Below are 27,708 nucleotides of genomic sequence, written 5' to 3'. Positions count from 1 at the left end.
AATGATTTATAATTATCAAATCATTTATAATTATCAAACATATACAAGACCACATGTAAGTCAGTACAGTTTCACATTACCAGACGTTTGCAATTAGAAATAGTGGTAAAATGATTACTGAAGTATTTGTATTTGCTCATTTGTTGTGACAGCCATTGCAATGTTGTGGTTTTGTTTTATTTCCTTTAAAACGTCAGAGTAAAGTTATGTATCGGCTTTGTCTTTGGATAATAATGTTGTGTTGAGTTTATGCTTTATTTATTTCATGCTAGCTCTTTTTACTGGAGTTTTACGGTCATTAATTTCTGTTGAGCAGAGAAACATTTTTCTAGTTGTCACTGAAGTGGGATGTTTGGTCTTGTGTGACCTCTGACCTCTGTCCTACTTCTTCTTCTCCTCCCTCCGAAACGCTCCTGTTATTCCCACCACAGGACTTAACTTCACTTTGAGTTTCATAATTTAAACCTCCTCCTGTTTTTGTCTTTTTCACGGGGCAACGTGAGAATATTTAACTTCTGTTGATCCGCTTTACTGTCATTCTCCGATCTCCTGCTGCATATTGGCAGTGTCCTCCCTCAGACAGGAAGACAGAAGTCAGACCTGTCTCTCTCTCTCTCTCTGTTTATTACTCTCTCTCTCACTCTCTCTCTTTTTGTTCCAGCTGCAGTACAAATCCTGGCTTCCCCTCACAGCTCTATTAGCCTGCTCTGCTCCACACAACTGCTCCACGATCTGAGACACACCGAAACAAAACACACACATACACACACACACAGTACCATCACACAGTGACACGCACACACACCTCTCCTGGAGCGCCTGCAGAACCAGAAGAGGAGAAAAGAGGGTGGGAGAATTTGGCCTCAAGTCCTGCAGCTGCCTTCAAAGTGCTGGTAAAGTAGAGTTAATGTCTGTCTGTCCGTCTCCTCAGCTCCTCCCCTCTCCGTCTGTCTCTCTGTCTGTCTTGCGACGGTTTGTAAACAGTTGTTTCAGTTGCTGTAGATGATCTTCAAGGGTCCAAAAGAAAAGCAAAAAGCTTGTACCCGTGTCTTACAGGATTTTAACAGAACCTCATAAGGACTCTTATCTCGATTGAAAACCAGAACGTTACTGCAGGAACCAGATACTTAAAGGGACAGTTTACCAGAAATCAAAACTAAATATTTCTCTTCTTACCTGTAGTGCTTTTTATCTCGATTGTTTTGATGCGAGTTGCAGATTTAGAGTTAGAGATTTTCGCCACAGAAATGTCTGCCTTCTCTCCAGTGTAATGGAACTAGATGGTACTCAGTTTTTGGAGCTCAAAGCGCCAATTTCAGAAACTCAACAGCAATGTGTCTTGACAGAAATCATGACCCCATTACTCAAGATAATCCATAGACCTTTTTATGAGCAGTTTCATGCAGGAACTATTTCCTACCTACCAAACTACACCCTCCAACCATATAACAGCGCAGAAGGAAGTGTGCATCTTCTCACGGACGAGAGGCGATGAGAGATGTAAACATTAATGGCCTCCTCCTCGGCTGTGCTGTAACGTTACCTAGCTTCTTGAGAGCAATTTCATGTAGGAAATATTTCCTTTCTAACGATCTACACCTGCCATCAACTGTGTCACCACGCAGAAGGAAGCATGCATCTAGCTCAGCCGAGGAGAACGGCATTAATGTTTTCATCCCTCGCTGTCAAGAGCAGGACCCTCTTGTTCATCAGCAGATGCACGTTTCCTTCTGCGCAGTGATACGGTTGGTGGGTGCAGTTCGGTTAAAAGAAAATAGTTCCTACATAAAATTGCTAACAACAAGGTCTGTGGATTATATTTAGTAACAGCGTCATTATGTCTGGAAAAAGACACTGCTGTTTGTTGACCTTTTCAAATGTAATTCCTTTTAGCTTTGAACACCACAAGCCAAGTGCCATCTATGTAAGAGGAGGAAAAAAATGTTTGTTTTTTTTCCGGAGGGGGCGCGGCGGCTTAGCTCACTAATGATGCTTGAAAACATCAACAATGACTCAAGGGGACATCATCTTGTCCTGTTGTTACAGTTGCAAAAAGAACCTGGTTTTCATCTTACTTGTGATTTGTTCTGTCTTGGTTTCACTGCTATAAAGTAATTTCTGAGTAAATAAATACAACTTGAGCTCGTTCAACAGTACGACTTCCACAAGGCTTTGGTAGTGCACATTTACCAAAGCAGAACTGAGTTTGTTGAGTTTTCTTTTATTAATTTGTACTTCATGAATATGAAATTGTTGAATCAGACTCAGAGTGCTGCTGAGTTCTGACTGAAGTCGACTGCCAAATCTGAGACATAAATCTGACACAAGACTCAAAGCTTTCTGTAACAAAATGTTCATTGTTGAGTAGCAGAACTCCCTCAGAGGCACATGTCAGCTCAGTCTGTCAGGACCCTGTTAGCCTTTATCCGCTGCAGGAACGTAACATAACGTGCGTCCACTGTCTGTGAATCTTTTGTTTCCACTCTTCTTGGCTTGATCTGTGTACGAGTTCCTGGAACTGAATTTGGACTCTGCTCGGTAGATAATACTAGATACAAGTTCCAGGTATTTTTCATGGGTTGGCGGCACTATTGTGGATTGTGATTGGTCAAGCAGATGTGACTGCACATCCCAATATGAATGACTTCAACAACACAACAGTTTCACTACTGCATTTGCACAGAGCAGGACAAGCACTTTTTAAAAAGATTATTTTGGGTTTTTTTGCCTTTATTTGAGAGGACAGCTGAAGTTTGAAAGGGGGAGAGGGAAGGGGATGACATGCTGCTAAGGAATGAAGCTGGAATTGAACCTGTGGCTGCTGCGGCGAGGACGTAGCCTCTGTACATGGGGCGCCCACTCAACCAATGGAGCCACTGGGCGGCCCAAACAATCTTTAAAAAAAAAAAAAAAAAAAAAGCGCTTTTACATAAACATACCAACATGCCCAGGCCGTCATTAGTATTTGCTGAAAAAAACAAAATGTGGGGCAGAGATTTTATCGGAGATAGACTCCAAAGACTAATGAGTATTTTTCACAGTTTTCTGACATTTTACAGGCCAAGCCATAAAATAGACAAATTAAATGATAATGAAAGTAATTTTTACTAAACTATTTTTTGTTATGAACCAGCTAACAGTAAAGGCGAGACTGGTGGAGCTGTAGAAGGAGAACAAATGTCAGAAATTTAAACAGAAACGACAGCCACAAATCTGTGGAGCCAAACGTCAGTCATTTCTTCAGTGTGAAGGAAATGATCTCTTATTGGCCGAGAGTGGAGTTTTGCAGCTTTTGTTACTGAAAAGTAAAAAGAAACACATGTTTAAAGGAAGTCAGTGGTATTCAGAAGTCTTATTTTTACTGTTTTCCCAAAGCCAAGTTAATAAGGGAGATACTGAGGGGAGCAAACAGAACCAAACTTCATATTGAACACTGTCTGGTTTCTCACACAAACAGCCTGCAGGTTATTTTTATCCTCATCTATTCCTGCAGGAAGTCTCTCCGTCTGAGCCTGCTCATCCAGAAACTGAACTGCTTAATATTTTCCATTTCTCTTCCCTCCCTCCTGTTTTCTTTCCTCTGTCTCACACACAGATCTCTCTCTCTTTGTCTCCCGGTCAGCACTCAGTTCTGGTTTCTTATTGGCCTCTTGAAGTTGAGGTGGGAGGGTCTCAGAGCTCGCTGATGGTGTGCTCAGACCTCCAGTCTGTGCAGCTGCACACTTCAGTTTTGTTTCCATAGGAAATAACATGTTAATGATTAATGCGAATGATTAAAAGAGAGAGTGAGCTCATGGATGAGGGAGACACATGTATCGTGACGTATGATCTGTGCGCCATAGCTCTTCATGGGAGCTGTAGTTTTTGGATGCTGACAAATGGATAGTTGCTTAGTATGGTCAAAATCATGATGTGTTCAGATCGTGTTAAGACTCATTAATCTTAAACAGCTTTTACAGTTGTCTTCGTGTCAAACACTTTTGTCTCCCTACTTACTATGTAGTGCTCAATATTTACATTCATCATCCCATTTTGCTTGAATGTTTGAACTCAGAGGGTAGATTTATGCATTATGTAGTTCCCTGAAAAACTCCAGCAAAACGGTCAGTTACCTCTGCCCAGTTAGCACAACCTAACTCAGCAGCAGCAGCTGCTGAACTGTCCCAACAAACTCACACTGACAGTGACATATCTCAGCTCTATCGTTAAACCTGCTAACAACCTTTAAAGTCCGTGTAAAGTGATAAATAAAATGTGTTCGGAGTTCGTCACATCACAGAAAGATGTGTTATTAAACACCTGACCAAATTTGAATGACCAAAAAAATCACCAAGTATGTAAAAGAAGGTCTCAAAATGCACAATATTCTCTGATCTGAAACGCTCAGACAGTACACTGGAGGAGCGGAGGCCACGCCCAATCGCGGGACTATGCTAATGATGCTTCTCAATTTTAAACTGCTACATTGTCAGGGGCGGGGTTATGCTGAGTATAGCTTCAGTGTGTCATCAAGATATGGTTTTAGGCCCGCTCAAAAAATCTTAAAACAGAAAAATGGTGAGAAAACAGTCAACTGTCTAACTCCACAATTCAGTACTATACAGTAAAGAGTCTTTGTAACATGTTCTCAACAATCAGTTTCCACATTTATAATGTGTTTTGAAAGAAATGCACTCTGAATGCACTTTACATGGACTTTAATTAATGTTAGCCGTGTCACTGTGTGTGTGTGGCTGGGCGGACTTTCAACAATTGTTCACAGCTCACGCTCCTGTAGCAGTGGTCTCATGATAAACACAGAGACGGAGACAGACAGAGAGACAGAGAGGCAAGAATTTACTAATTTTAACGAGCAAATGCTGTAAGTGTTCAAATAGCTCGACAAATCTCTCGCCAGCAATAAACAACAGCGACAAGTGTTCACTGGAGACACATGTGGAGACGCAGTCTAATGCCAGGTGTGAACAGACAGACATAAAGCCAGCCACTGGTAATTGGATCACCCAAGAACAGTGTTAATACCAAGTGAAAATAGACTCTCAGTTGGCCAGTTCCCAAATGAGTTTGCAGTCCATATTGGATTGATGATTTGCTGCAAATCAGTGTCAACACTACTCCAGTCCACAGGGTGGTGGTAATGCACCTGAAGCTGTTTGGAAACTGAACTAAAAAAAACCTCGAAGAAGATAAACATTTGTAGTCTGGCAGTTTAGTCACAACAAAAACAGTTTAGTTAGATAGCTATCAATTATCCACCATTGCGGATGATAATACTGTATATGTTTGGGTCAGTGTTAATATAGGACTGAAACTGTAGTTGGATTACAGTGAGTTGTAATCAAAGGCTGATATCAGTACCATAAACTGATCTGAGACCAGTTATTACAGCCTGATGTGGATTATTTCTTGTGCTTATAGGACATTAAAGGTCTGAGCTCATAATCAGGACCTGACACAGGATCCAGGATCAGGCAGAAAAGTGGTCTGGGAGTGAAACTCTCTTTCTGTTTCAATATTTCTGGAGTGCTGCTTTTATCTGACCATAGCAGAGGAGCCACATGTGAAGATGTGCTGCACATGATATGTTAAATTTAGAGATGTAACAGGAAAAAAAAAGTATGTTTTTGTCTTAATTTTCAACATTATAATAGAACTGTTTAATCTACAAGAGGAGGAACCTGTCGGGGTTTTCTCAAATGAGAAATCTGAACAATTAAAAAACAAACACTTTAATGCACAAAACAAAAAATGCCACAATAAAAGCAACAACTCTAAATGAGATGTTGCAGCTGTTTTTGTGAAAAAAGTTATGGAAATAGCAACGCTAAAAGAAATATATTCAAGTGACTGAAATGACAAATTACTAAAAATGTCTTTGCCACCTTGGGGAAGGGAAACAGAACTATTATCACTCTGAAAAGTAGTTGTGGCTTACATGCTAGCAAAGCAAATACACACACTAAGGTCCACTTGATGACTCTAATTCCAAAAAGTCACCTTCCTTTTTCCTCTGGTTTGGTCTCCACCAACTCCTAAGAGAATGACCTGTCTCTTGAGTTGCTCTACCATGTTGACCACTAAAAGCCCCAACAGGCTACACAAACTTTCAGTCCTTCAGACGACCAGAAACCAAATGTCTTATCAGGACATTAAGGCTTATTTGGGCACCATATCAAAAAAATATCTGAAACTCAGATGATTTACCAGCACCAACAGCTCCCATCGTGCACTGGGGCACAGCTACAGCACATTTATTATTGTTATTGAGGCTGAAGCAGAGAATGAGTTTAATCTGCAATCTGCACACAAGGTGGGTTAGCGTCAGATCTCTGCTTTAATAATGACAGGACTGCGGTGTGTAGACTAGTCATTACACACACACACACACACACACGCACACACACACACACACACACACACACACACACACACACACACACACACACACACACACACACACACAGAACCGGCCATTAGGACCCCAGCAGACAGCTATATGAGGACCAGCGGCAGCACTGACAGCTCTTTCTGTCTGAGAAGCTGCTGCAGGTAAAAACCTTTTTTCTGTATATTTTTCTGAAGGTGGAGAAACAACGCAAATCAGTCTCTTTGGTTTTAGGTATTTTGGGTGCTGGTTTCTGCAATAATGAGAGTTTTTTTTACATTTTTAAATTCTTACATTCAAAAATGTGAAAAACAATTGTTTCTGCCTTTACTGAAAATGAAGTGAGAGAGATGAGGAACAACAGGATGGTAAAGTCTCTGGTTGGACTCAAACTCAAAACAGTTAGTTTCTTAACTCTCGATTTGCAACCCTGACTATCGGGATTACTGAAGGTGTTGTCTTTGACTTTGTCCAAATGACATTTTGTCTTTTGTGTATCTCATTAACCTGCAGAAGAACCAGTGATGTCTGGACACTGAATCCATTTCTTTGATATCCAGCCAACAGACTGAAATGTGTTTGTTGCATTCGTTGCATCAAGTATCGAAAACTGTATTGTTGCTTGTGTTTAGACTATCATTAAATATTTAAGAACTTCGTTATTTTATCAGTTTTTTTTAAGCATTACTTTGATATCAGTACCAAGACAGGTCTTGTATAGACATCAGTATCAAAAACTTTCTTTTAATACCCAGCCATGGTGAAGCCCTCAATAGAGCTACAGGTTCCTGTGAGGCACGCTAGACCTGAACATGATCTGTGTTGCTCTGCAGGGATGAGGTGGTGGCTGTTGGCGGCCACTTTATGGCTGCTGGTGGCCCTGACCGTCTCAGAAACCCCAGCCAGGAACAGACCTCGAAACCAGGGCAGTGAGGTCCACCGGGGGAAGAGGAAGAGGGATGGGCATGGTAAGACTCTATTATTTAATTGCACAATGGCTATGTTTTTTCATCAGTTTAATCTGTTTGTCCAGTACAGAGTGATCCCGGATCTGCCAGCCTAGCTTGGCACAAAGACTGTAAGGGGGACAAAATCGTAACCTAGCACTCAAGTAAAAAGAAATCACCTTCACTCAACTTCACAGCTGTCTGATTTACATGATGAATCTTGTTCATTGAACAGGGGTAGACTTAGAAATGTATAGAGGCAACTGCAGTTGTACCAGCAGTTAACGTTGGAGCAATTTGCTGACCAACAGCCATTAATAATCTTAAAAGAACTCACAGTGGGGTCACCAGGTTTCGGCTCTGTCCTAACATCATCTTATGTGTCTCTGTCCATCACAATTAAAAGTGGTCTTGTTTTCTGATGTAAAAACACCACAACAAACAAACCAGATCAATCTATGATGTGTAGAGTCCCACAGGGGGGCATCTTTGGCCCCCTACTGTTGCATTAAATGTAAATAACTGAATCTGTTTGTGCTGAAAATGTGTTTTTATATGCCACTAATTCAGTTATTTTGATGTTGTGTAAGAATGGAAAAAACATTCATTTGAATCCAGTGAGGTCAAGAACTGGCCGTAGACTACAAGTTGTCTCTTCGTATGGCTAAAACTGAATAATTTATATTTCAATCTGGAATGAAATTTGATAAGACCATGTGTTGCAGGTCATGGGCGGGCAAGAGCAGGGCGCTCGAGGCCAATGAAGATCTTACTGGTTCCTGGTCCAGACATCCCAGTGGAGCATTTACCAAACCAAGGAAACACTCTGATCCTGGATTCCTACAAGAACATACAAGAACAGCACTCCAGCTACAACGTTATTCCAGGTCAGTGAGACCATTCATACTGTCAGGGGTCAGTAAGATCAGTAACTACAATTATTGAGACTAGTAGCTGCTACAGATGCTCTGATCAGGGTTTTTAGGGGTGATGAATATAATGTTATTATACTTCTGCAAAGATGCATGTTAATGTTTTTACAGGTCTTCATAGAGAATGGTGTTGCATGTTGCACCTCCAAAAAAGATCTGTAGCAATTTTCTTTTTCTTTTCTTTGCATTATCAGTCTTTTTTTAAAGCTCATCTTCAAGTTTATAAAACTTTTTAAAAAAACAGTTTAACTACCTGATTTGTCTCAGTGTTTGTATGTTTATTTGTAAACCAAACACAGAAACAGACTGAGTATATCTTTGCATCAAACTTTTAAGTGGTATATGACACAACAGTTTTGTAGTCAATAAAAATCTAAAAACACCAAAATAAAACCTTTAACTGATAAAAAAAAACACAGGCTGTATGAGAACAGCTCAGTTCAGAGGCGTCGTCCTGTTCTCATAATGAATTTGCCTGTTATTATTACAGCTCAGTAATTTAATGACAAATCATCACATTCCACCATGAACAGAAGGGAAAACCATCTGTGGGAAAAGAGCTCGACAGAAAATGAGTCCCACACAGAGATGAGGACAGAGTCTTTAAAGGGGGACCTCAAAGCCACGCTGAGGCCCTCCAGTTTACAACAATATAGTCAACATTATGTAATTAGAGAGGAGGTGGTGCGGGTCTGTTGCTGGGAGCTGCAGGGGGATTTTTTGTTCTGTTTACGCTGTTTGGGATGTGAGAACATGCATCTGTTTTCAGACAAGCTGACAAAAGTCACTGTGATGTAACAGCTACCAAACAGATCAGAACGTGATTTACAGAAACAGTAAGTTACAGATATCAATTGTTACAGGGTATTTCAGTGTGTTCATTCTTTATCTTGGGAATAGTGGTTCAACTAAATAATCTGTTCTTAAAGTCAGCATACTAAGATTGTATGTGGGGGGATTATCACAACCTCATTCACCAGCAGAAAAAGTTAAGTTTTGCCAAGTTACAATCAGGGGTGACACAATACATCAATCTGGATCGATAAATGGATTCAATGATCAACAATCCAAAATCACCAATACATAAAGATACACCATTATATTTGAAATTATCATGCCATGTCTGTCACCATTTCTGTCTGAAAACAGTGCATTTGACCCAGTGCCAGGCAGGCAATAAAAAGCAGCCAAGAAAAAGAAAATGAGAATATTTACTGATCTCATATCCAGGGTTTCTACAGCTTATGGCACATCAGGTTTTTAAGATTTTTTAAGACCTTTTTAAATGCCACTTTGGAAAGAAATTTAAGACCAACTTTATAATAACCCAGATCAAAGTAAGATAGAAATAATAATCAGGCACACTGTTTGTTTTAAAAACTTTTTGCATAAAATACAACAAGCCCCTTATGTACTGCCTCGTGCCATTTTCAGCCATACCGTGAAATCTTGGTTAAATAGCCAATTTTTGATGAATTTACACTTCCCCATGTCGTCCAGGGCACAGTGACAGTTAATTGAATGCTGTTGGAATTATTTTGAGATTTTAATATCCAACATCAGACATTTTCATACCAACTAAGTCTTTACTTTCAGATCAATTAATTCAAAGTTTTGGCCATCAGATAAGTTTAAAGCTCTAAAAAAACATTTTGAGGCTCCTTAGTTTCACAGTGCCTAGGAGGACATCTTCAAATGTAATAAATAAACTAATTGTTTCATTGCTTACCACAAAATATACACTGAACACCACAGAAATATGGTGACACAACAGAGTCTCATGCTTGCTGTATTATTTAAAGATAGCCCTACAATTCACAAGACAATAAAGATATTCAACGACAGCAAGACAATATTTTAAAGAGAAAAGAAAAGCTCTAAAGTATGTGTCCCCGAGCAGAGATGACAGGGTGACAGTCGCACTGCTCTCAGTAAAAAGGACAAAAATAGGAGAGACAGTATTTAAGAGGAACAGCCTGAGCCGCTTAACTACCTGTGCTTCTATGGACGTAACAAAGAGCATACCATTAGAAAGGATAGATGACAGACAGCACAGACTTAAAATAGACCCAAAGAGCCTCTTCCTTCAGTATCATAGTGGTTTACAGTCTTTTCTACTGACTCACTGCCAGTCACAGCCTCGTCCTGTCCCAGGTCTGATGTTAATGCAGAGGGAGGAGTAGAAATGCTACAAATCACTGCTTTGTCTGGTTCTGATGCTAAACTACAGGTTTAAGATATGACTAGACGCACGCAGCAATTACTGCAGCGGGGCCCACTGGTGCTGCTGCTGAGGAGGATGATGAAGGTCAGCATCTTGGGTTAAAGCTGCCCCCCAAAGGTTTAAATTGACTTTGAACTAAACCACTGAATCATTGCCCACATTTCCTATTTGTTCACTGATTCAATTAAGTCCCTTGTGTTTATTTCTAGCTGTTTCCTGTAACAGCTGGAATATAATAAGGATATGGGCGTCCTCTTCCGTCATAATGGCCACAAAAACAACAATTAGTGAGGATGTGATGTTAGCAGCTGTACAGGTTATTGTAAATCAGCATTTTTTAGATCAACACAACAGATGTTTGGTAACTGCCCCTGCTTTGGTCGAAGCTTCCAAGTTGGTAGAAAAATTGTTTTACATTTAACTTTAGGAGCCAGATGTGTTTCTTAACCCAAACAGAAATGGCAGCCAGGGGGCGTCCTCGTAGCTAAATGTTAAAGGAGCATGACCACAACATCACCATTAGGACATTAGGACATTAGGATTCTGATTAGGACAATAAGGTCACAAATATCTGTAGCATTTGGGTAAATTGTAAATCCTAGAGGCGATTTTTCCACTTTAAGCCCTTTGGAGATACTTACTTCTCCTCCACAGTCTTTTGTTTGTTGTTATTGACTTTGGATTTAATCGCTTTGAGCCAATAAACTGAATTACACTAAACTAAACTAAACTACACTACACTACACTATACCTTTGTTGCATGTTGACCCCTCCTTCTCTCCTCATTTTGTGTTTGGGGAAAAAAAGTAAGCCAGAAATAATAAGTCTTTTATTTGTCCAGTTTAGCTGTCCACAGCCATCTAATTGTACAGAAACATGACTAATCAGTGGTTGGCTATATTTATACACGTAAACTGAAGCAGTCAGACTAAACACAAACACAAGGCTCACAGGCCAAAAGAAGCTGAAAAAAAAGCCTCAGATTTCTAATTACGACTGCAACTAACAATACTTTTCATTGTTAATTAATCACTTGATTATTTTCTCCATCAATCAATCAGATGCTTGGTCTATAAAATGTTATAAATGGTGGAAAATGTTGATCAATGTTTCCCAAAATCTAAGATGACCTGTTGGGTTTGTCAGAAAGACATTCAGTTTACTGTCGCACAGGAGTAAAGAAACCAGGATAAGCAGCTGGAATCTGAAATTTTTAACATTTTTTTTCTTTAAAAACAATTCAACCCAGTTAAATTATTGTCAAATTATTTAATGATAAATTTAATAGTTGACAACAACTCATGTAATCACTGCTGTATCTCTCATCTCATTCACTGCCATACAATACACTGTCGACAGTATGTGACTGGATGCAGGCTTCATTACAGTCATGATGCAGAAAAATCTGAATTTTGTCATCCATTCACAGTGCCGAGGGTCCATGTAGACTACATGTGGCAACACATCTGCAAACCAAAACTGATGATCTATTATTAAAAGATAAAAAAACACAATCACGCTGGCCTCAACTACCATCATATTACTGATGTTCAATTCTTTTGCAATTCAAGCTAGAAGACTGATCCTGCAAACTGACAGCTGCCATAATTTAAAAATAACCAAATTTCTTTTACTCCCTTTGAATTCCATCCACTGTAAAAACCTTTAAAGATATAGATTTAAATGAACTGACTGTACTGTGTCTGTTGTTTCAGGTAAGCAGGGCCAGTGTGTGTACCAGGGTCTGACCATGTTTGACCAGGCTGTCTGGTCACCAAAGCCCTGTGTGACTTGTCTTTGTACTGGAGGGCGGGTGGTTTGTGATGAGATCACCTGTCCCATAACGCACTGCCATTTCCCCTTTACGCCCGCCGGGGAGTGCTGCCCCGTCTGCATGGAGTCAGGTAGAAACACAACATGTGGCAACGCCATGGTGCAACATCAGGAGGCAGCAGAGATGAGCAATGTTTCTGACAATTAGGACCAAGATTTGAAGGCATTCATTCAACTTTCCAGTTTTACTTTTTTACTTTTACTTTCCAGTTTTACTGGAAAGTTTATATAAAACATAATCATATTTTGAAAATATTAAGGTGTGGTACACGTGAGACCAACAAGTTAATTTATCAACAATTTTTAAATAAAACTCCTCATCAAGTCAGTCACTCCTCCAAGTCAGTTTTCGTTACTCGTCATCTAGAAAACATGAAATGAAACAATTTCCATCTCTGAGGCCTCAGAATGTTGCTTTCTGTTTCCATCATGGCTTTAAAAAATGTGTAGAGCACATTTTTGGTCAGTTCAACACACATGTTGTGGAAGTTTTAACATGTCTGTATTGTGGGAGAAACCACATGTTGTTTTCAACATGTCTAGATTTTGTTTTACCTTACTGTCAAGTCAATATCATCCTAATATAGTCTGGTTGTACAGCAAATACAAAGCTGTGTAGTTAAGCAGGCATCAACATTGTTGTGAGATGTGTGCACGAGCTGGACGACGGAAACAAATCAGAGTTAGAGAGAATATATCCGAGGCAATAAATAGAAGTTGTTTTGTGCCATAAAATGACATAAGTAATGTGTGGAGATTGGTTTATAGTGAAAAAAGGAAACCTCACGTTAGCTCAGAGTGGATAATAACATCTAGTGACCTGCCACAGCCCTGGGTTTTAATAAGGCGGTAGACTGTTTTGTACATAAAGTGGTGAGGAAGAAATGTTTGTTTTACGGTCAGACAGCTCACACTGTTACTGTGTATTTAAAGCTGTGAAACTAAGTAGTGCGAATGTTTGTCAGGCTCCATGATCAATACTTTGGTGATCAGCTTCATATGCATTTAATGTGTCAGTGTAGGACTTAGTAATGGCTGATAGAGGTGGCAGACTGATAGCTTTGGATGGAAAAAACATCACAAACAGATGTGCAGGCTTCCTCTTCTAATAAACCTGTGTGGCTGATAAATAATACTTATTAAATTAACGTATTGGCAGTTTCTTATGAGCGAAGTTTTGCATGCAGACACAACAGTCATGTAATCTCACGGCATAATCTGATGGCAAACAGCAGAAAGTTTAGAAATTTTCTTGCTGAAGCTACTTTTGAGCAGCAGCCTCTTTGTTATTGTTACCACTGCCACCAGCTGTCTTTACTTCTCCCAGTTCCATGCCTAATGTTAGCTAGTGAGGTAAAACAGTTTTAGAAGTGTGTTCATATATGTAAACGTTCATGACATTGTTGTTGAGTTTTCTGCCTCCCTGCTGTGTGTGCATCCTTTATTCTAATACAAAGACCTGTCTATACAACCTCTGTGAAGTTAAAGAAGTAGGAAAAACTGCAGTAGTTGAACTGACAGTAACTAATTTATTGCTCAAGGTCATACACTGCACAGTCACTGTGTGCATGTATGAATGTGAAGCAGAATCTTTTAAAGTCGTTTTGTCTGACTTACCACTGTATGTAGATGTATGTAAAATAGAGCAGTAACCTGATAGCGATAACCACAGAAACATGAATGAATCTGCAGAAGTACACTGTTTATATATGTATGTAGTTAAATGTGAAGGAAAAACACGAAAAGCTGTTTTATACTCAGGAGAAAAGAGTTGGTCCATCATGTGACACTGAGGTAATCTCAAATGTCCGGAGACATCTTTCACTTTCCCAGTGTCATCTGTATTATAACCAGCATCATCATCAGCCTGTTTCCAGACCTCTGAGTCTGAATCACTGCTCACACCTCCGCTTTGTTTTGTAATTTAAATAACAGGGTTACCACACACTTTGTGCCAAAATTTAAAAACTTTTTCATGACTTTCCAAGGACCAAAAATAAAACTTCCATGACTATTCTCAATGTATACCATGCACATTGTTTCATCTCAAAAATGCACATTTACAAGTATTAGTGGGGTATAGCATAGGTATGGAAACTTTGCCATTTATGACCCTACATTAGTGATACTGAAAGTACAGCTTACAGGTCAAATCTGGCCCGCGAAAACGTGGTTTGATCAATGGCGCAATCAACTTATCACAATGTAGCATTCACCTGATATGATAAATATGTTCACAATAAGTGAAGTAAAAGGATGCCACTGTTTCTATGATTTCAACAGGGATTTGTTCACAAATGCATCCATTGTGAGTTTACTGCATCCTTTCAAATTTTAATTCATCAGAGACAGAGAAGGGATACCGAGCAACATCATTCGATCCTATAAAATCTTACAGCTACAACACATGTATTTTTTGCCTTTTTCATTAAATATCTGATAAATGTCCCTAATGGCACACAGTTTTATGACTATAAAACAGCATGATTGTTAGACAATTGAGCTAAAGATGGTCTAAAATATTCACTCTTGTTTGAATGCACTGCAGTACTTGCTTTTGCAAAACATAAATAATTAAATTTAGATTTCGTACAAGCTGTCGCCAAGTCAGCGAACACGAAAAGACCAACTTTAGCTGATTTTTGTCATTAAGAGTAGTTTAATGGGATGTGGTCCAGACAGGTCTACAGCAGCCGTCTGCTCTGTAGCCACAACAAGCTGGCCTTGTACCTGTCTGTGCGTCTGTCTACAACACTAACACACAGCCGTCTCCTGTCTGTCCACCTCCTGTATGTCTGTCTGTCTGTCTTCACCAACTTTCACCTCCACCCTGTATCATTCTCTTTTAGTTTCCTTTTTTCTCCTACTTTTTACTCCCCTTCTTCCTTTTTTGTCTTCTCTACTCTCCCATTTCCATCATTTTCTTCCTTCCATCTATACGTCATCTTTTTCTTTCCTATCGACCGCCTCCTGGCCTCTGATTGGCTGCCCCGCACCACACAACACCAACCCCAGACTCCGACCTCAGCCTTGACCTTTCTGGTGACTCCCCAGTTCCCAATGACCCCCGTGAGCCCGTAACACCTTTGACCCAGGAGGAGATGCAGCGAATCCTTTGGCGGGAGGAAGAGGAGCACCGCGAGGAGGAGGAGCGCCTGAGGAAGAAGGATGAAGCGAGGAAGCAGAGGAGGAAGCAAAGGAAGGAGAAAGCGGAGAAACAAAGGAAGATAGTGGAGGAGAGGAGGAGGGCAGAGGAGGAGGCGCTGAGGCTGCAGGTGGAGAGAGAGGAAGAGGAGTGGAGGAGGCATGTAGAGGAGGAGATGAGGAGGTTAGAGGAGAAGAGGAGACAGGATGAGGAAAACAGGAGGCGGAAGGAGGCAGCAGAGAGAGAAGCGAGGGAGAGGGAAAGGAAGCTAGAGGAGGAAAGATGGAGGCAGGAGGAGAAGTTGAGGGAAGAATTACTGGCTCTGGTGGAGGAGGAGGAGGAAGAGGAGCAGCCGGAGGAGGAACAGGTGTGGCTGAGAGGTGATGTGTTTCAGATGCCCTCCAAAGAACCTGACGAACCCGAGGAACCAGACCTCCTCCCTGTTCCGATCCCAAGACCTCCTGCTGCCACAGAGGACGAGCTGGAGGAGTTGGAGGAGGAGGTGGAGGAGGCAGAAGAAGAGGAAGAGGAGGAGAGGGAGGTGGTGGTGATTGAGAACAGAAGAGGCCTCCCTCCAGGTTGCGACATCTCTGATGTCACTGTGACATGTGACAACGCCAGACTCACCTACTTCCCTCCTCTGGCCATACCTGAGCTCAAGTCTCTCAGTCTGGAGGGTAAGTCTGCACCACAATAAAAGAAGTAGTGCCAGAGAGCTCCACCCACTGCTACACGAAGAATCTACACCACCGCAACACAAACGTCACGAGTGTGAGCGTTTTATTTAAGCGCCATTTATTTAATCTGAATGCATTTGGGTTAACCCTTTGAAACACGGTTTGACATCATTTTTCTTTTCCTTTCACAAGTATGTAAACTTGGAAATTGGTTTGATTTCTTTTAGAGACATAGGGAAAAGGCAATGAGCAAATTAGCAAGAAATGTCCTTCAAATTGCAAGAAATTAGTAGATTTAGAAAATTATTTTTAAAAAAGCTTGGGGAACATGTCCACAGAACTTGATTTAAAATTATCACAATTATATATTTATTTATTTTTTTAAAAGAATTACAATAATTTTTAAGAATGCTTTTCAGCTCAGTTCCTTTTTTTTTTTCTTTTTTTTTTTTTAAATCAGGGTTCCCTGATGGTCAAATTTTCAAATTTTCAAGGACTTTTCAAGGACCCATATTACATTTTTTTTTCTTGCCCGGTGTTTTTAAAACATATCATACTCAAACTCTGTTCAAAAACATAATTGGAATCCAACCCTATACATTTATTTATGTAACAAATGATGCATATAGATAAAAAGCCAGAAACAAACTGCAATCACAGAAAAGCTGCCAGAACTGACTGAAACTCTTCTGACCTGCAGGCAACAACATCAGCAGCATCCCTGCAGAAGCTTTTAATGGCATTCCTAACCTGGAGTGGATCAACCTGAAGAAGAACAAACTTTCCTCTGCTGGTATTGATGCTAAAGCCTTCAAAGTAAGAAACTTAACCCCTGTAGCCCTTCAGAATAAAACCAGACTTTTACCAATCATCTGCACTACTACTGTGTCTCTCAAAGTGACCAAAGTGTGAAGGAAGGCATTTAAAACAAACTTATTTAACATCTAAAGTAATGCAATTAACCAGAAAGAAAAAGACTGTGGGAAATATGGCCATAATATAGCAACAATAATAAAAACAACCTGTAGGTGTCACCTAGACCAAGACATGTATTGACTTTAGCCCTGATTTTCCACTCGCTGACATATTTTGGAGCTCCCAGACAAAAACCTGGGATCAGAAGTAAATGGGTGTTGGCTCAGCACTTGCAAATTGTCGCTTAAGCACCAGTGTGAGCTGTCCAAAGACGAGAGCCCAGAGGCTCAGTGATGCTTTGCAGATGCTCCCCAGATATCTTGCAGGCAAAATATCATTTAATAGATTTGGTCAGTGAGCTATAGCCAATAAGAGTGTAAGACACTGGTTGAGGACAGAGAGACAAGCGCCGCTTTCCAAGATGTGTATATGTATGTGTGTGTGTATGTGTGTGTGTGTGTGTGTGTGTGTTTGGGAGGGAGAGAGAGAAAGTGACAGAAATAGGTGAACAGTGTGTGAACTTTTTCACGCAAAATTTATTATCCTAAGTTAGTCATTGTAAAAATAACTTGGAGCGCTGCTTTGTAACTTTTTGACTTTGATATTTTCTGGTAAGCACCCAGCGCCAAACCCCAGGTTGTAGTTTGATCAGATACTCATTGAGGATTCCCCCTGGTGATAAATTTTGTAGTGTGACCATCCCGTCACCATTGCTGAGTCCTAACAACAATCTGATGACTTTTGTGTAATCTGAATTTACCTCCATGGAATAATGTAATATTTGAAACTAATAAATCTTCCTTCTACCTTCTTCTAACCTCGAACAAAATAACACTTCACTCATCTATTAGATATATTTTGCATGTGGGGAATGGGATTGGTTGTTTACTCACAACCACTGTCCTACTTAAGATGGCTTTCTCATGTGACACAAATGTTTGCCTGATGAAAGTCTAGTACCAAAACGTTGTAAATAAAGTGATATTGCAAGTTAGAAAGTGAGCAGGAGTCTTCATGGAATCACTTCCAGTCAGCTTCATGGAATAACACGTGTTTTTAAACACTTTCAAGCTTAACAGTGAATTTCATAAAGAACTTAAATTAGTAAAAATCAGCTTGTTTTAAAATGGGCATTGAGTGAATGATGGTAAACTATAAAAAGGCAGAAGAGAAAGATGGACAGGTATTTCCTGAATTAATTTTTGTGGTATAAACGGGGGCAGTCAACTTCCCAGTAACACCAGCACCTTTGTGATTGTGTGTGTCAGGGTCTAAAGATGCTGAGGCGTCTGTACTTGGACGGGAACCTTCTAGAAACCGTGCCCGCTGACCTTCCCCCCACCCTGCAGGAGCTGAAGATCAATGAGAACAGACTGAGAGAAATCGATAAAAACCGCTTCCAAGGTAACTGCCGCAGTATCCCACAATGCACCTCCATACTGCCCTCAGCTTTAATCTAACAAAATACTCAGTGACATCTATCCGTGTTTTATCTCCAAGATATGAGCAGTCTGGTGATTCTGGAGTTGGAGGGAAATCTGCTGAGTGAGGGGAACGTAAATCCTCTGGCCTTCGCTCCTCTCAACCAGCTCTCCTACCTCCGACTGGGAAGAAACCATTTCCGCACCATACCACAGGGCCTTCCCACATCATTGCTGGTATGAAGTAATATCTGTTTACATAGCTACTGAATATTACCTCTTCATTACCCACACTGGGATACCTCACAGAGCCAGACCTCTGACATTCTTCATATAAGTCCAGGATATATTGCTCTCTACTGGGTTCAAATTCAAATGGAAACTGCTGCTCTGTTGGTGCCGCCAGTAAACTGGCCTCAGTGAACTAGTCATCATTATCAGGGATGAGAATAGATACAATTTTATTGATATCAATGCCATTATCAAAGTCATTTGATAATGTCAGTATTTCAACCCTGCTCACCATGACTCCTTGTTGCTGCAAGGAACTGATAAGCTCGGAGGCGTACGATTCCTATGAATCGGACAATTTGGAACTGGTTCTCAACTGGAACAAGTTCGTAATCCATCTCTAATCATCACTCAGTCCTAAATGGTTCAATAAGTTCAAGGGGCCCCAAAAACACTAAAAACTATTCACAGACCTTGTACTGACATTTTTGGACAAGAGTTGGCAGAAATAGGAACACGAGGAAAAGCTTAAAATTGTATCCATTAACTTCACCAGCATCATATCGTTCTGCATTCAATCTTTGAAGCATTCAGTTACATTATCAGTGGCCCTCTGAGCAGCTGGCTGCACTCAGTCAGTCAGGACTTCAGGTATGCTGATGCATCAGTATTCTCTTTTTGGCTCCAGTGTTTAGGACTCTTCCACTGTGTAAACTCTGCCTCTACCTGTGGGAAACCAGTCCACACTACTTGTAATTACAGCCTCTGGTTAACCACAAACACTGCAGAACACCACGACTAGCTGCTGCTGTAAATCCACCTTAAAACCAACCTTGGACAGTTTCTACACACTCTTCAGGATTCTAAAACCTCAAACCTTTTCTTAGATATCAGTCCCGAGGATCGCGATTTGTTCTTTAGCTCTTGGACTTCAGGATTTATGACACACTTTCATCTTTGTATAGCCAAGTGTGATTATGATCATGCTTTAAAGATGATGAAAGCAATCACCTAAAATGTGTCACTATGTATCTGATGTCCATTCCTCAGCCTGCCTGTTCATCTGATCAAGTGGCCAGTTTAAACAAAGATTGCACGTAGAACAAATGTGAATTTCGTTTTTGGGTGGATTATGCATTTATAAGCCGAAACAGTCCCAACAAACCACAGACTTTTCTGCCAAAATCACTGACCCAAAAGCACTCAGTTAACACAGCATTTTAATGACAAACACATAACTCATTTAAAAAAAAAAAAACTACTATACTAAATTGTACCGTGACTCTCACACTAAATTCCAGTGATTGTCCTCGAGTTTCCACTAATCAAAACATTTTCCTTTCCAACCACGATGATGTCATATTCATTTTTTCTGTCGTTCAGGAGCTGTACTTGGAGAACAACCTGATAGAGGAAATCTCAGAGACAGTTTTCAATCAGACCCACAGTCTCAACGTAATATCTCTGAGACACAACAGGCTGGATGAGACCAGGATCGCCCCACTGGCCTGGATCAACCACAGGTCAGAAAAAAAGAGACCCGTTTCTAGGTCTTTAGCTATGCATATCAATCATCATTTTGTCACCAATACAGATAGTTTTCATATTACATTTCATCCTTCTCCCCTCATCTTTCTCATTCTCTACAGAAATCTGGAGTCCATCGACCTTTCACATAATGACCTTTACCTGGTTCCATCATACCTGCCCAGGTCTCTGGTCCACCTGGTGCTGGTGGGAAACAAAATTGAGAGGATACCTGGTAGGTGTTGATTTAACACCTGGCTGGCAAACATTCAACCAGCTGCCAGAAAACAAAGTTGGTGTTGTATGTTTCCGCAAACCACTGATTTGTTACATTTGTACGTTATTATGTAACACATACATTGAGTACATACATACATACTTCAGTTCTTTGTGTTAGCTTTTGTGTCTCATATTCGTGTAAATGTGAAATAAAATCAATAACAACAGCAGCTCCACCATCATTGTCTGTCCCACTAGGGACCATTAAAACAATATTTTTCACATTTTTTAGACATAATATTGAATCAATAATGTATTTAATAACTATTTGTAGCCCTGGTAGATGGTATATAATGACAATTTCCTTCCAACACCTCCACAGGTTTCGTCTTCGCCCACATGGAGCCTGGTTTAGAGTACCTCTACCTCTCTTACAACAAACTGGATGGGGAGGCAATTGAGCCTGAATCGTTCTTTGGCTCGTACCACTCCATGGTGGAACTGTGCCTGGATCACAACCAGCTGATCTCTGTCCCATCTGGCATTAACGAAATGACCAACTTACACTTCCTCAGGCTCAACAATAACAAGATCAGGTATGAAGCAATAGCAACAGATCTGATTAAGAGTCTCCCTGCATGTGTTTCATTGACAGATTTTAACTTCCACGTCGTTCACACTTAGTCTAAACGATATTTTGCTACCCAAAATTAAGCTGTGATTTTAGAATGACAAGTAACTGGTGGAAGCAGTAACAGCTGACACAGTCTTTACAGCATTTCATGGCAGAACTATTTATATATGGTGTATACCTACACCGGTTAGGTTGTAGTGTTAATGAAGTTCGGAGAAGGAGTCTGTTTTAATATACAGAATATTTTCCTAACGAAAACACACAGCCAAACACTGTTAAATATTCTGGGTTCCTGCATGTATTTTCATTCTAAATACCAGGATCTCAGTTCCAAGCACTCTTCATCCTTCCTTTTCCATCCCGCATATCCTGTTCAGGGTCATGAGGGTTGGAGTCAATCCAAGCATACAGACACTGAAATCTCTGTGAAGGTCACCTGCCCATCACACACTGCACAAAACTCAGGCATCTGTCCAAATGTATCCCAACCTAGAAGCTTATTTTCATTAAGTATTCCATCATATCTCACAGTTATAATACTGGTTATAACAACCAGTGTCTAAGGACAGATGGTATCATATAGTGTGCAGATTTGAAAGAACTTTGAGTACATTTTGGGCTATACAAGTGATAGCTTGACTTGAATAAGTGTTGAGATCTGGTAACATACTGTCTTGAATGTTAGCTATAAACTTTAAGAGACCAATACGGTCACGACTGATAGAAATAAAGGATCAAACTAAAGAAATGCAATCCAACTTTACTGTTAATTTAAGTAGCAGAGGCTGCTTACAGAAAACAAGAAAACCAGGTGACTGGAGACAGAACACACAAAAATGTAAGTTCAATAAAATCCTATAAGACCAACAACAAACAGTCACACAAAAGTTGAGAGCTTGACCAGACCACTGACTCACTCATCTCAGCCCGCCAGACAATATTAAAGCAGAGAGCTCACTGAACAGAGCGTCGTCTTGACGACAAGAAACAAAACAAGTCGATTCATATTTCCACCTGAGAGTCACCCTGAATCACCTCATTACTCACAGGTCCATACACACAGTTGGTCCTGGTTAGATTAAAGCATTTTTAACACCATAAAAACAATTTAAACTTCAAGCCATTCTCCATCTTCACTGCCAAGACGGCTGACACTCCAGGTGGGAAATTGTGTGTGTGGCACAGTACACACATGTTGAAATAATCTGCAATATTTGTTTGGAAGCTAGTTACAATTTCCCACCTGGAGTGTCAGCCACCTTGGCAGGGAAGATGGATAATGGGTTGAAGTTTAATTTGTTATTATGGTGTTAAAAATGCTTTAATCAAACTATCAACCGAGACTCACTTCTGTGAATGGACCTGTGAGTAAGTGAGTACACCACAATAATAACCGACACTACAAACGTTTTTTTTAGTTTTACTCTAAATGTTGGATTAGGGCTAGTATATTGATAATATAGTAATATTGTGATATGAGACTAGACGGTGTCCTAGATTTTGGATATCCTAATATTGTCTTTTCTTTTCCTGGTTTTTAAGGCTGCATTACAGTAAAGTGATGTAATTTTCTAAGTTAAATAGACTGTTCGAGCTGTTCAATTATTTCCCTTTACCCGCTCAGTCATTATATGCACAATATTGATTAGCCATTTAAAATCTAATTGTCTAAATATTTTGTGAGAGTATCAGTAGTCAACCCTACAATACTGATATTTAGGTATTTGTTAAAAAAACTGGCGAATTGCATTTCTCTATACCACCCAGCTCAATGTTGGATGCAGTTGTCTGGAGTAAATGCAGTTTTCTATCGATGTTTTAAATAGCTTGTTAAGAAGAGAATTGCTATAATCTAGGCAATTGATAACATAGGCATGATATCAGCATTTCAATGCCTTTCTTACTGAAAAGTCAAACATGTTTTCATAACTTTGATAAAATTATAAAATGTATAATTTAAAATCACAACCAGATCTGTTTGAGGCTATTATGACTGATAATGTTGTCCAAAGGAAATGTATAAAGGAAACAGATTGGGGCCTGGGATGCTTTTTTTTGAGAAACTCCATAATCTATATTAAATGCCCCTGACATAAAATCAGCTAGACTGACAATAAAAACAATACCTCACTCCGGCTTTTCTGTTGATAAGACTAACTGTTTTTCTGTCTTATGTGAAAATACACTTAGATTTTGGACACGACATCAAAAGACATCACAGGGGCTTTAGGTTAATTGCGATGATTATTATTTATTTATTTTTTACACATTTCTAACGTTTAATAGACCACATATTTCAACAATGATGGGAATCAACATTAGTTGAAGCTTTGGTCCGAGATTGAACAAAACATATATCTAACTGCATCCTACGCTGTGTCTTCAGGAGTGTTCCTGATGAAGGCATCTGTGACCCAAACTACAGCGGAGACTCCACTCTGGTGTCCCTGAGGCTGGAAAATAACTACATCGACCCCCAGAAAGTCTCACCGACAGCCTTCTCCTGTGTACGCTCCTCCTCCAGTGTGGTCTTAAAACCCCAGAAAACCAAGTGACCACACAAAAGCAGACACTAAAAGACTCATTTCTAAACCCCCACAAACACAAGGGAAATATTTTTTTAAGTGCCAAGAGAAGCAAAAAATGTGAGATACATTTCCCCTCACTAGCTTCCTCTGATGCTGTATGTTTTTAAAATGACACCCCAAATAATAAGAGATTACTTTCACATTAATGTCTGACACACAGGTTGAACATGGAAAAAAGACTTTAACTGTCAACACACAGTTACTGCTGATGTAATTTGCCATATGGGAATGCACTGCTTCAATCGCTTCCTTATGAGCTGCATTAAAATAAGATTTTCTCTTTCCCTGGCCCTAATTTTAAGTCTGGTAAGTTGTTTTGCACTGTCGCCTGGCCCACGTTAACCTGGTAGGAAGATGACAGAGCACCTTCAGACTTCAAAATCAGACACATCTGTCTCCTTTAGTAAAATGTCGCACTCTCTAAAATGGAAAGAACTCCTGCACCGTACACACTAAAATGAAAACGCTAATAAAATAATGGAAAGAATTTGATGAAATGAGACCACAAACCCAACGCATTATTTTTAACAGCCTCACCACCTTCATGTTCCATTTCTCAGCTCTGTTTCTTCCAATGCCTTCTTTCATAAAATCTCTGACATGGAAAGGAGTAGTGTGATCTCATGTGTGACACATTCTTCGAGCTCTTGTGTTAAAGCTTAAGTGCTGCACTAAAGGATTAAGTTAAAGTGAGTACTGTTTGGTATTCAATCCCTTTGGTGATTGAAAACATGTACTGTAATGACATGTGTGCCCATTTCCTCAAACTACATTCTCAGCACTAATGTGTACAGAAGCAGAACACTGACTTCCTCTGGTGCAGTTAATCCGGATTTATTCTTGACGCAAAGCGAGTCTTGAGGTTTGATGTAGGTTTTCTTGTTCAGGGTCAGAGTTTACCTGTTGATAGCTGCATAACAATCAACACATATATTTTACATAATCAGGATGCTTTGTGCTTTAGTTATATTCACTGCAGTTTCACTTTATTTTCAATTTGAACCCTATTTTCCCATGTTTTTGTGTCTAAATGACTCGTGGGAACAATAACTTTGATAATTGGTCTAGTATTGAGAGAGAGTGCTGCAGCCAGCCGCAGTGAAACAAGCTGTAATGTAACCACTTGGGGCAATTTAAGTCAATTTCAAGTGCTTGCTTTTGCAACTAAAGGGCTAAATATGTGATTACGAGTGTCTGCCAATATTACAGAAAAGACCCTATAAAGAAATTAGATGTTTTTACATACCTTTTGCCTATTCTGCTCTGTTTTAAATCCAAGTCTCACTAAAGTTGTCACATTCTTGAAATCAGCTATGTATTCAGGGATGGCATTTAATACCTTTTAGATAGGAGTAAGATGTGCCTTCTGTACTCCAACACAACAAACTATTACAATCACTCCTCTCTCCAACTTTCACTTTAAACACTTTTTTTCTGCATCAAGTCATCTCTTGTGAGAAATCAGAACAAGACTTGTTGTTAGCAAGACTGGGACACAAAAAGACCAGAACAGGCAAAAAGACGTTTTATTTCTCTGTAGGGTTCTTTATTGTATTGTTGTAAAATACTTAAAAAAACAATCAGAGCCTGCTGGCTGCAGAACCAAACACTTTTCATGAATGTAAAATGATGGGGCGCACTTGCCCTGAGTTGTTACCTTGTTGTGTATTTCGCCGCTATAGCACTATCCTTCTCAATACTGGATCAGTTTAAAAACAGTTGTTTTAACCAGTTAATTAGACACAAATTATTTGAAAATAGTGTTCAGGTTGAGTTACATCCACATAACTTTTATTTCATCCTGTCTCATTACTGAACAGGTGATCTTGTAGTGCAGCTTTTTATGTGGTTTCATTCATTGTTAGATGTGTATCACAGTGAGCAGCAGGTTTGCTACAGACTGTCATGAAGATGAGTATAACTATGTGGACTGTGTAACATGAGGCAACACAATTAGTGGGAGAACCCTCGAATAAATGCTTTTGAGATGTGGGAGGATCACTGGCTTTAGAAGTACTTCCTCCCACAGTAAATCCCCATTTCAAAGTTTTCTTTTAATGATGTAGTCAGTGTTTCCCAACACAAAATGTTACTAAGTCACTTAATGTTATTGAGTCAATGTTTATGCTTCAGCTATCAACCTGTGTAACTATAATGTTTTAATAACTCAACATCAGCACTGACAGTGAATAAAAGTAAGCTTCTGCAGGCTCAGAGAGTAATTCCTTTTTGTATGAGTGGAGGAAAGGTGGATTAAGTGCTCTTGTACTTACAGATGGTACCTTACCATTAGATAACATGCTGGGGGTACAGAGTACCCAACAATTTAAAAATTTCAGTAATAGTTAAATAATGTTTAATAAAATATCAGAGATGTTTTTTAAAAAGGTAAGAAAAAAAAACCAACTTAAACATTCAAACTGAAATGTGTGTGCCCTTCACTTTGCTCTTGGCTGGCCAACATGCATACATTTTATGAAAAAAAAAAAAGTCTATTCGAAGTGTTATACTATACCACTATAGTTTAACAAAATGTCACAATGCAGAATTTAAATAAACTTCATGTTTTCATCAGTGCCTGATTGATGAAGTCCTCCTAAAGTCACATTAACTCATATGAATAAAAACACCTCAGAATTAGAAAACAACATTTTCTGGTCCACTTTTTCGTCACTACAATATTACAACTCCAACTCCCCAAGAGGTGGGACACTGTCAAAAAAAGTAAATAAAAACAGAATGCAATGATTTGCAAATCTTTGTTGACCTTTACATGTAATCGAATACAGTCCAAAGACAAGGTATTAAATGTTTAAACTGATAAACTTTGTTGTTTTTTGTAAATAATTTATATACTCATTCTGAATTTGATGCCTCTAACGCTTTGAAAAACAGTTGGGACAGGGGCAAGTTTATCACTGTGTTACATCACTTTCTTCTTGCAAAAGCACTCACTTAGCGTTTGGATACTGAGCACACTTATTGTTGAAGTTTTGAAAGTACAGTTCTTCCGCATTTTTTCTTGATGTACGACTTTATGTGGGCCTATAGTACAAGCACAGCAGAGACTTCCGCTGGCAGAGCAGGCTTCTTCTGGTTTAGCGCTCTGCTAATTTGAATGGGTTAAAAGTATGTGATCATGTGCCTCTTTTAGACTTTTAGAAGTGTTACTGGACTGTATGGATCAAGTGCCGATAGTGAAACAAGTAATTTTACGGGTATTGTAAATCTCATAAAATTTTATCCACTGATTTAAGAATGCCTCTTTCCTAATGTAACTGGAAAAGTCTTTTTGGGCCCCATGGCATCACCTGATGAGCCAGGACATTGTAATTTTACGTTTTGCCACTACCAAAACTGGCTTCAAAGCTTGGCACATTTTATGGGGGCCTGTACAGAACCGCATCCACTGCTGCCTGCATCCATATTAGGATATATCAGGCCTGCTACCTCAGCAGTCATAATGTTTATTATCTAGTTCATGGAACAAAGCAGATTCAAACATTGCTGTCCCTACTGCTATAAAGCCTCATTCCCAAAGCACAAAAAACCCTCTAGCAACCACTAACATTGTTTTTTTTTAATGAAGTTCTTTCCTTATATTACCCTTAACCAGTGAGATGCCATGATGCTCTGCCACTAGTTACTGTCTGTCTCCTTCTAAGAAGCACTAAAACATCGATCCATATTAATCTGCATCAAGTTTGAATGAGAGACTGAATAAGTAAGAGATATATAAAGAGAAGTAACCACCGTAAAGTTTTCACAGACCTCTGTCCATGCTGCTTTCTCCAGTTTACCTGTTCTCCAGTCTGTCTGTGATGTTAAACAGACAAAACAAAACAACCCACACACACAGAAAAGGTAGACTCGTCTGCTTCAGAGCTGTGCACACAGTTCAGCTCCACTGGCAATGGGAAAGCAGTCTATAGCCTATTTTTAGCAGGTTTACCCAAGTTTGACAATCCCGTGTGCACACGCTAATTTTGGTTGGGAAGGGGTATCTGACTGTGGGAACATTTGTGTTTAA

At 39.6% G+C, this 27,708-nt stretch overlaps 2 protein-coding genes across 4 annotated transcripts in view; one reads left to right on the top strand and one right to left on the bottom strand.

Moving 5' to 3' along the window:
• Positions 1-27,708, bottom strand: part of LOC121960118 (centromere protein P) — a 105,787-nt gene that overhangs the window by 5,213 nt on the left and 72,866 nt on the right. The window lies entirely within an intron of this gene.
• On the top strand, positions 479-25,889 carry ecm2 (extracellular matrix protein 2, female organ and adipocyte specific). Of its 2 annotated transcripts, XM_042509695.1 has the most exons (12): positions 482-893; positions 7,219-7,353; positions 8,058-8,219; positions 12,204-12,392; positions 15,337-16,143; positions 16,844-16,959; positions 18,327-18,462; positions 18,559-18,716; positions 20,094-20,233; positions 20,360-20,472; positions 20,839-21,052; positions 23,477-25,889. In XM_042509695.1, the coding sequence occupies exons 2-12, from the start codon at positions 7,221-7,223 to the stop codon at positions 23,643-23,645; spliced, it is 2,337 nt and encodes a 778-aa protein (XP_042365629.1). In that variant the 5' UTR covers positions 482-893; positions 7,219-7,220; the 3' UTR covers positions 23,646-25,889. The 2 variants fall into 2 exon arrangements, with proteins under 2 accessions (XP_042365636.1, XP_042365629.1); XM_042509702.1 differs by lacking the exon at positions 12,204-12,392 and having other exon boundaries at positions 479-893.

This window comes from Plectropomus leopardus, chromosome 2, assembly GCF_008729295.1.
Source record: "Plectropomus leopardus isolate mb chromosome 2, YSFRI_Pleo_2.0, whole genome shotgun sequence".
NCBI classification, from domain to species: domain Eukaryota; kingdom Metazoa; phylum Chordata; class Actinopteri; order Perciformes; family Serranidae; genus Plectropomus; species Plectropomus leopardus.
The sequence above is the reverse complement of the archived record's forward strand: the minus strand, read 5'-3'. Positions and strand labels throughout refer to the sequence as shown.

What these genes read in the sequence shown, in the direction of transcription:
- ecm2 (XM_042509695.1), top strand. Translation starts at nt 7,221, where the DNA reads ATGAGGTGGTGGCTGTTGGCGGCCACTTTATGGCTGCTGGTGGCCCTG. An exon ending in CAGCTACAACGTTATTCCAG is followed by an intron (nt 8,220 to 12,203) that starts GTCAGTGAGACC and finishes CTGTTGTTTCAG; the next exon opens with GTAAGCAGGGCCAGTGTGTG. An exon ending in CTCAACAATAACAAGATCAG is followed by an intron (nt 21,053 to 23,476) that starts GTATGAAGCAAT and finishes CTGTGTCTTCAG; the next exon opens with GAGTGTTCCTGATGAAGGCA.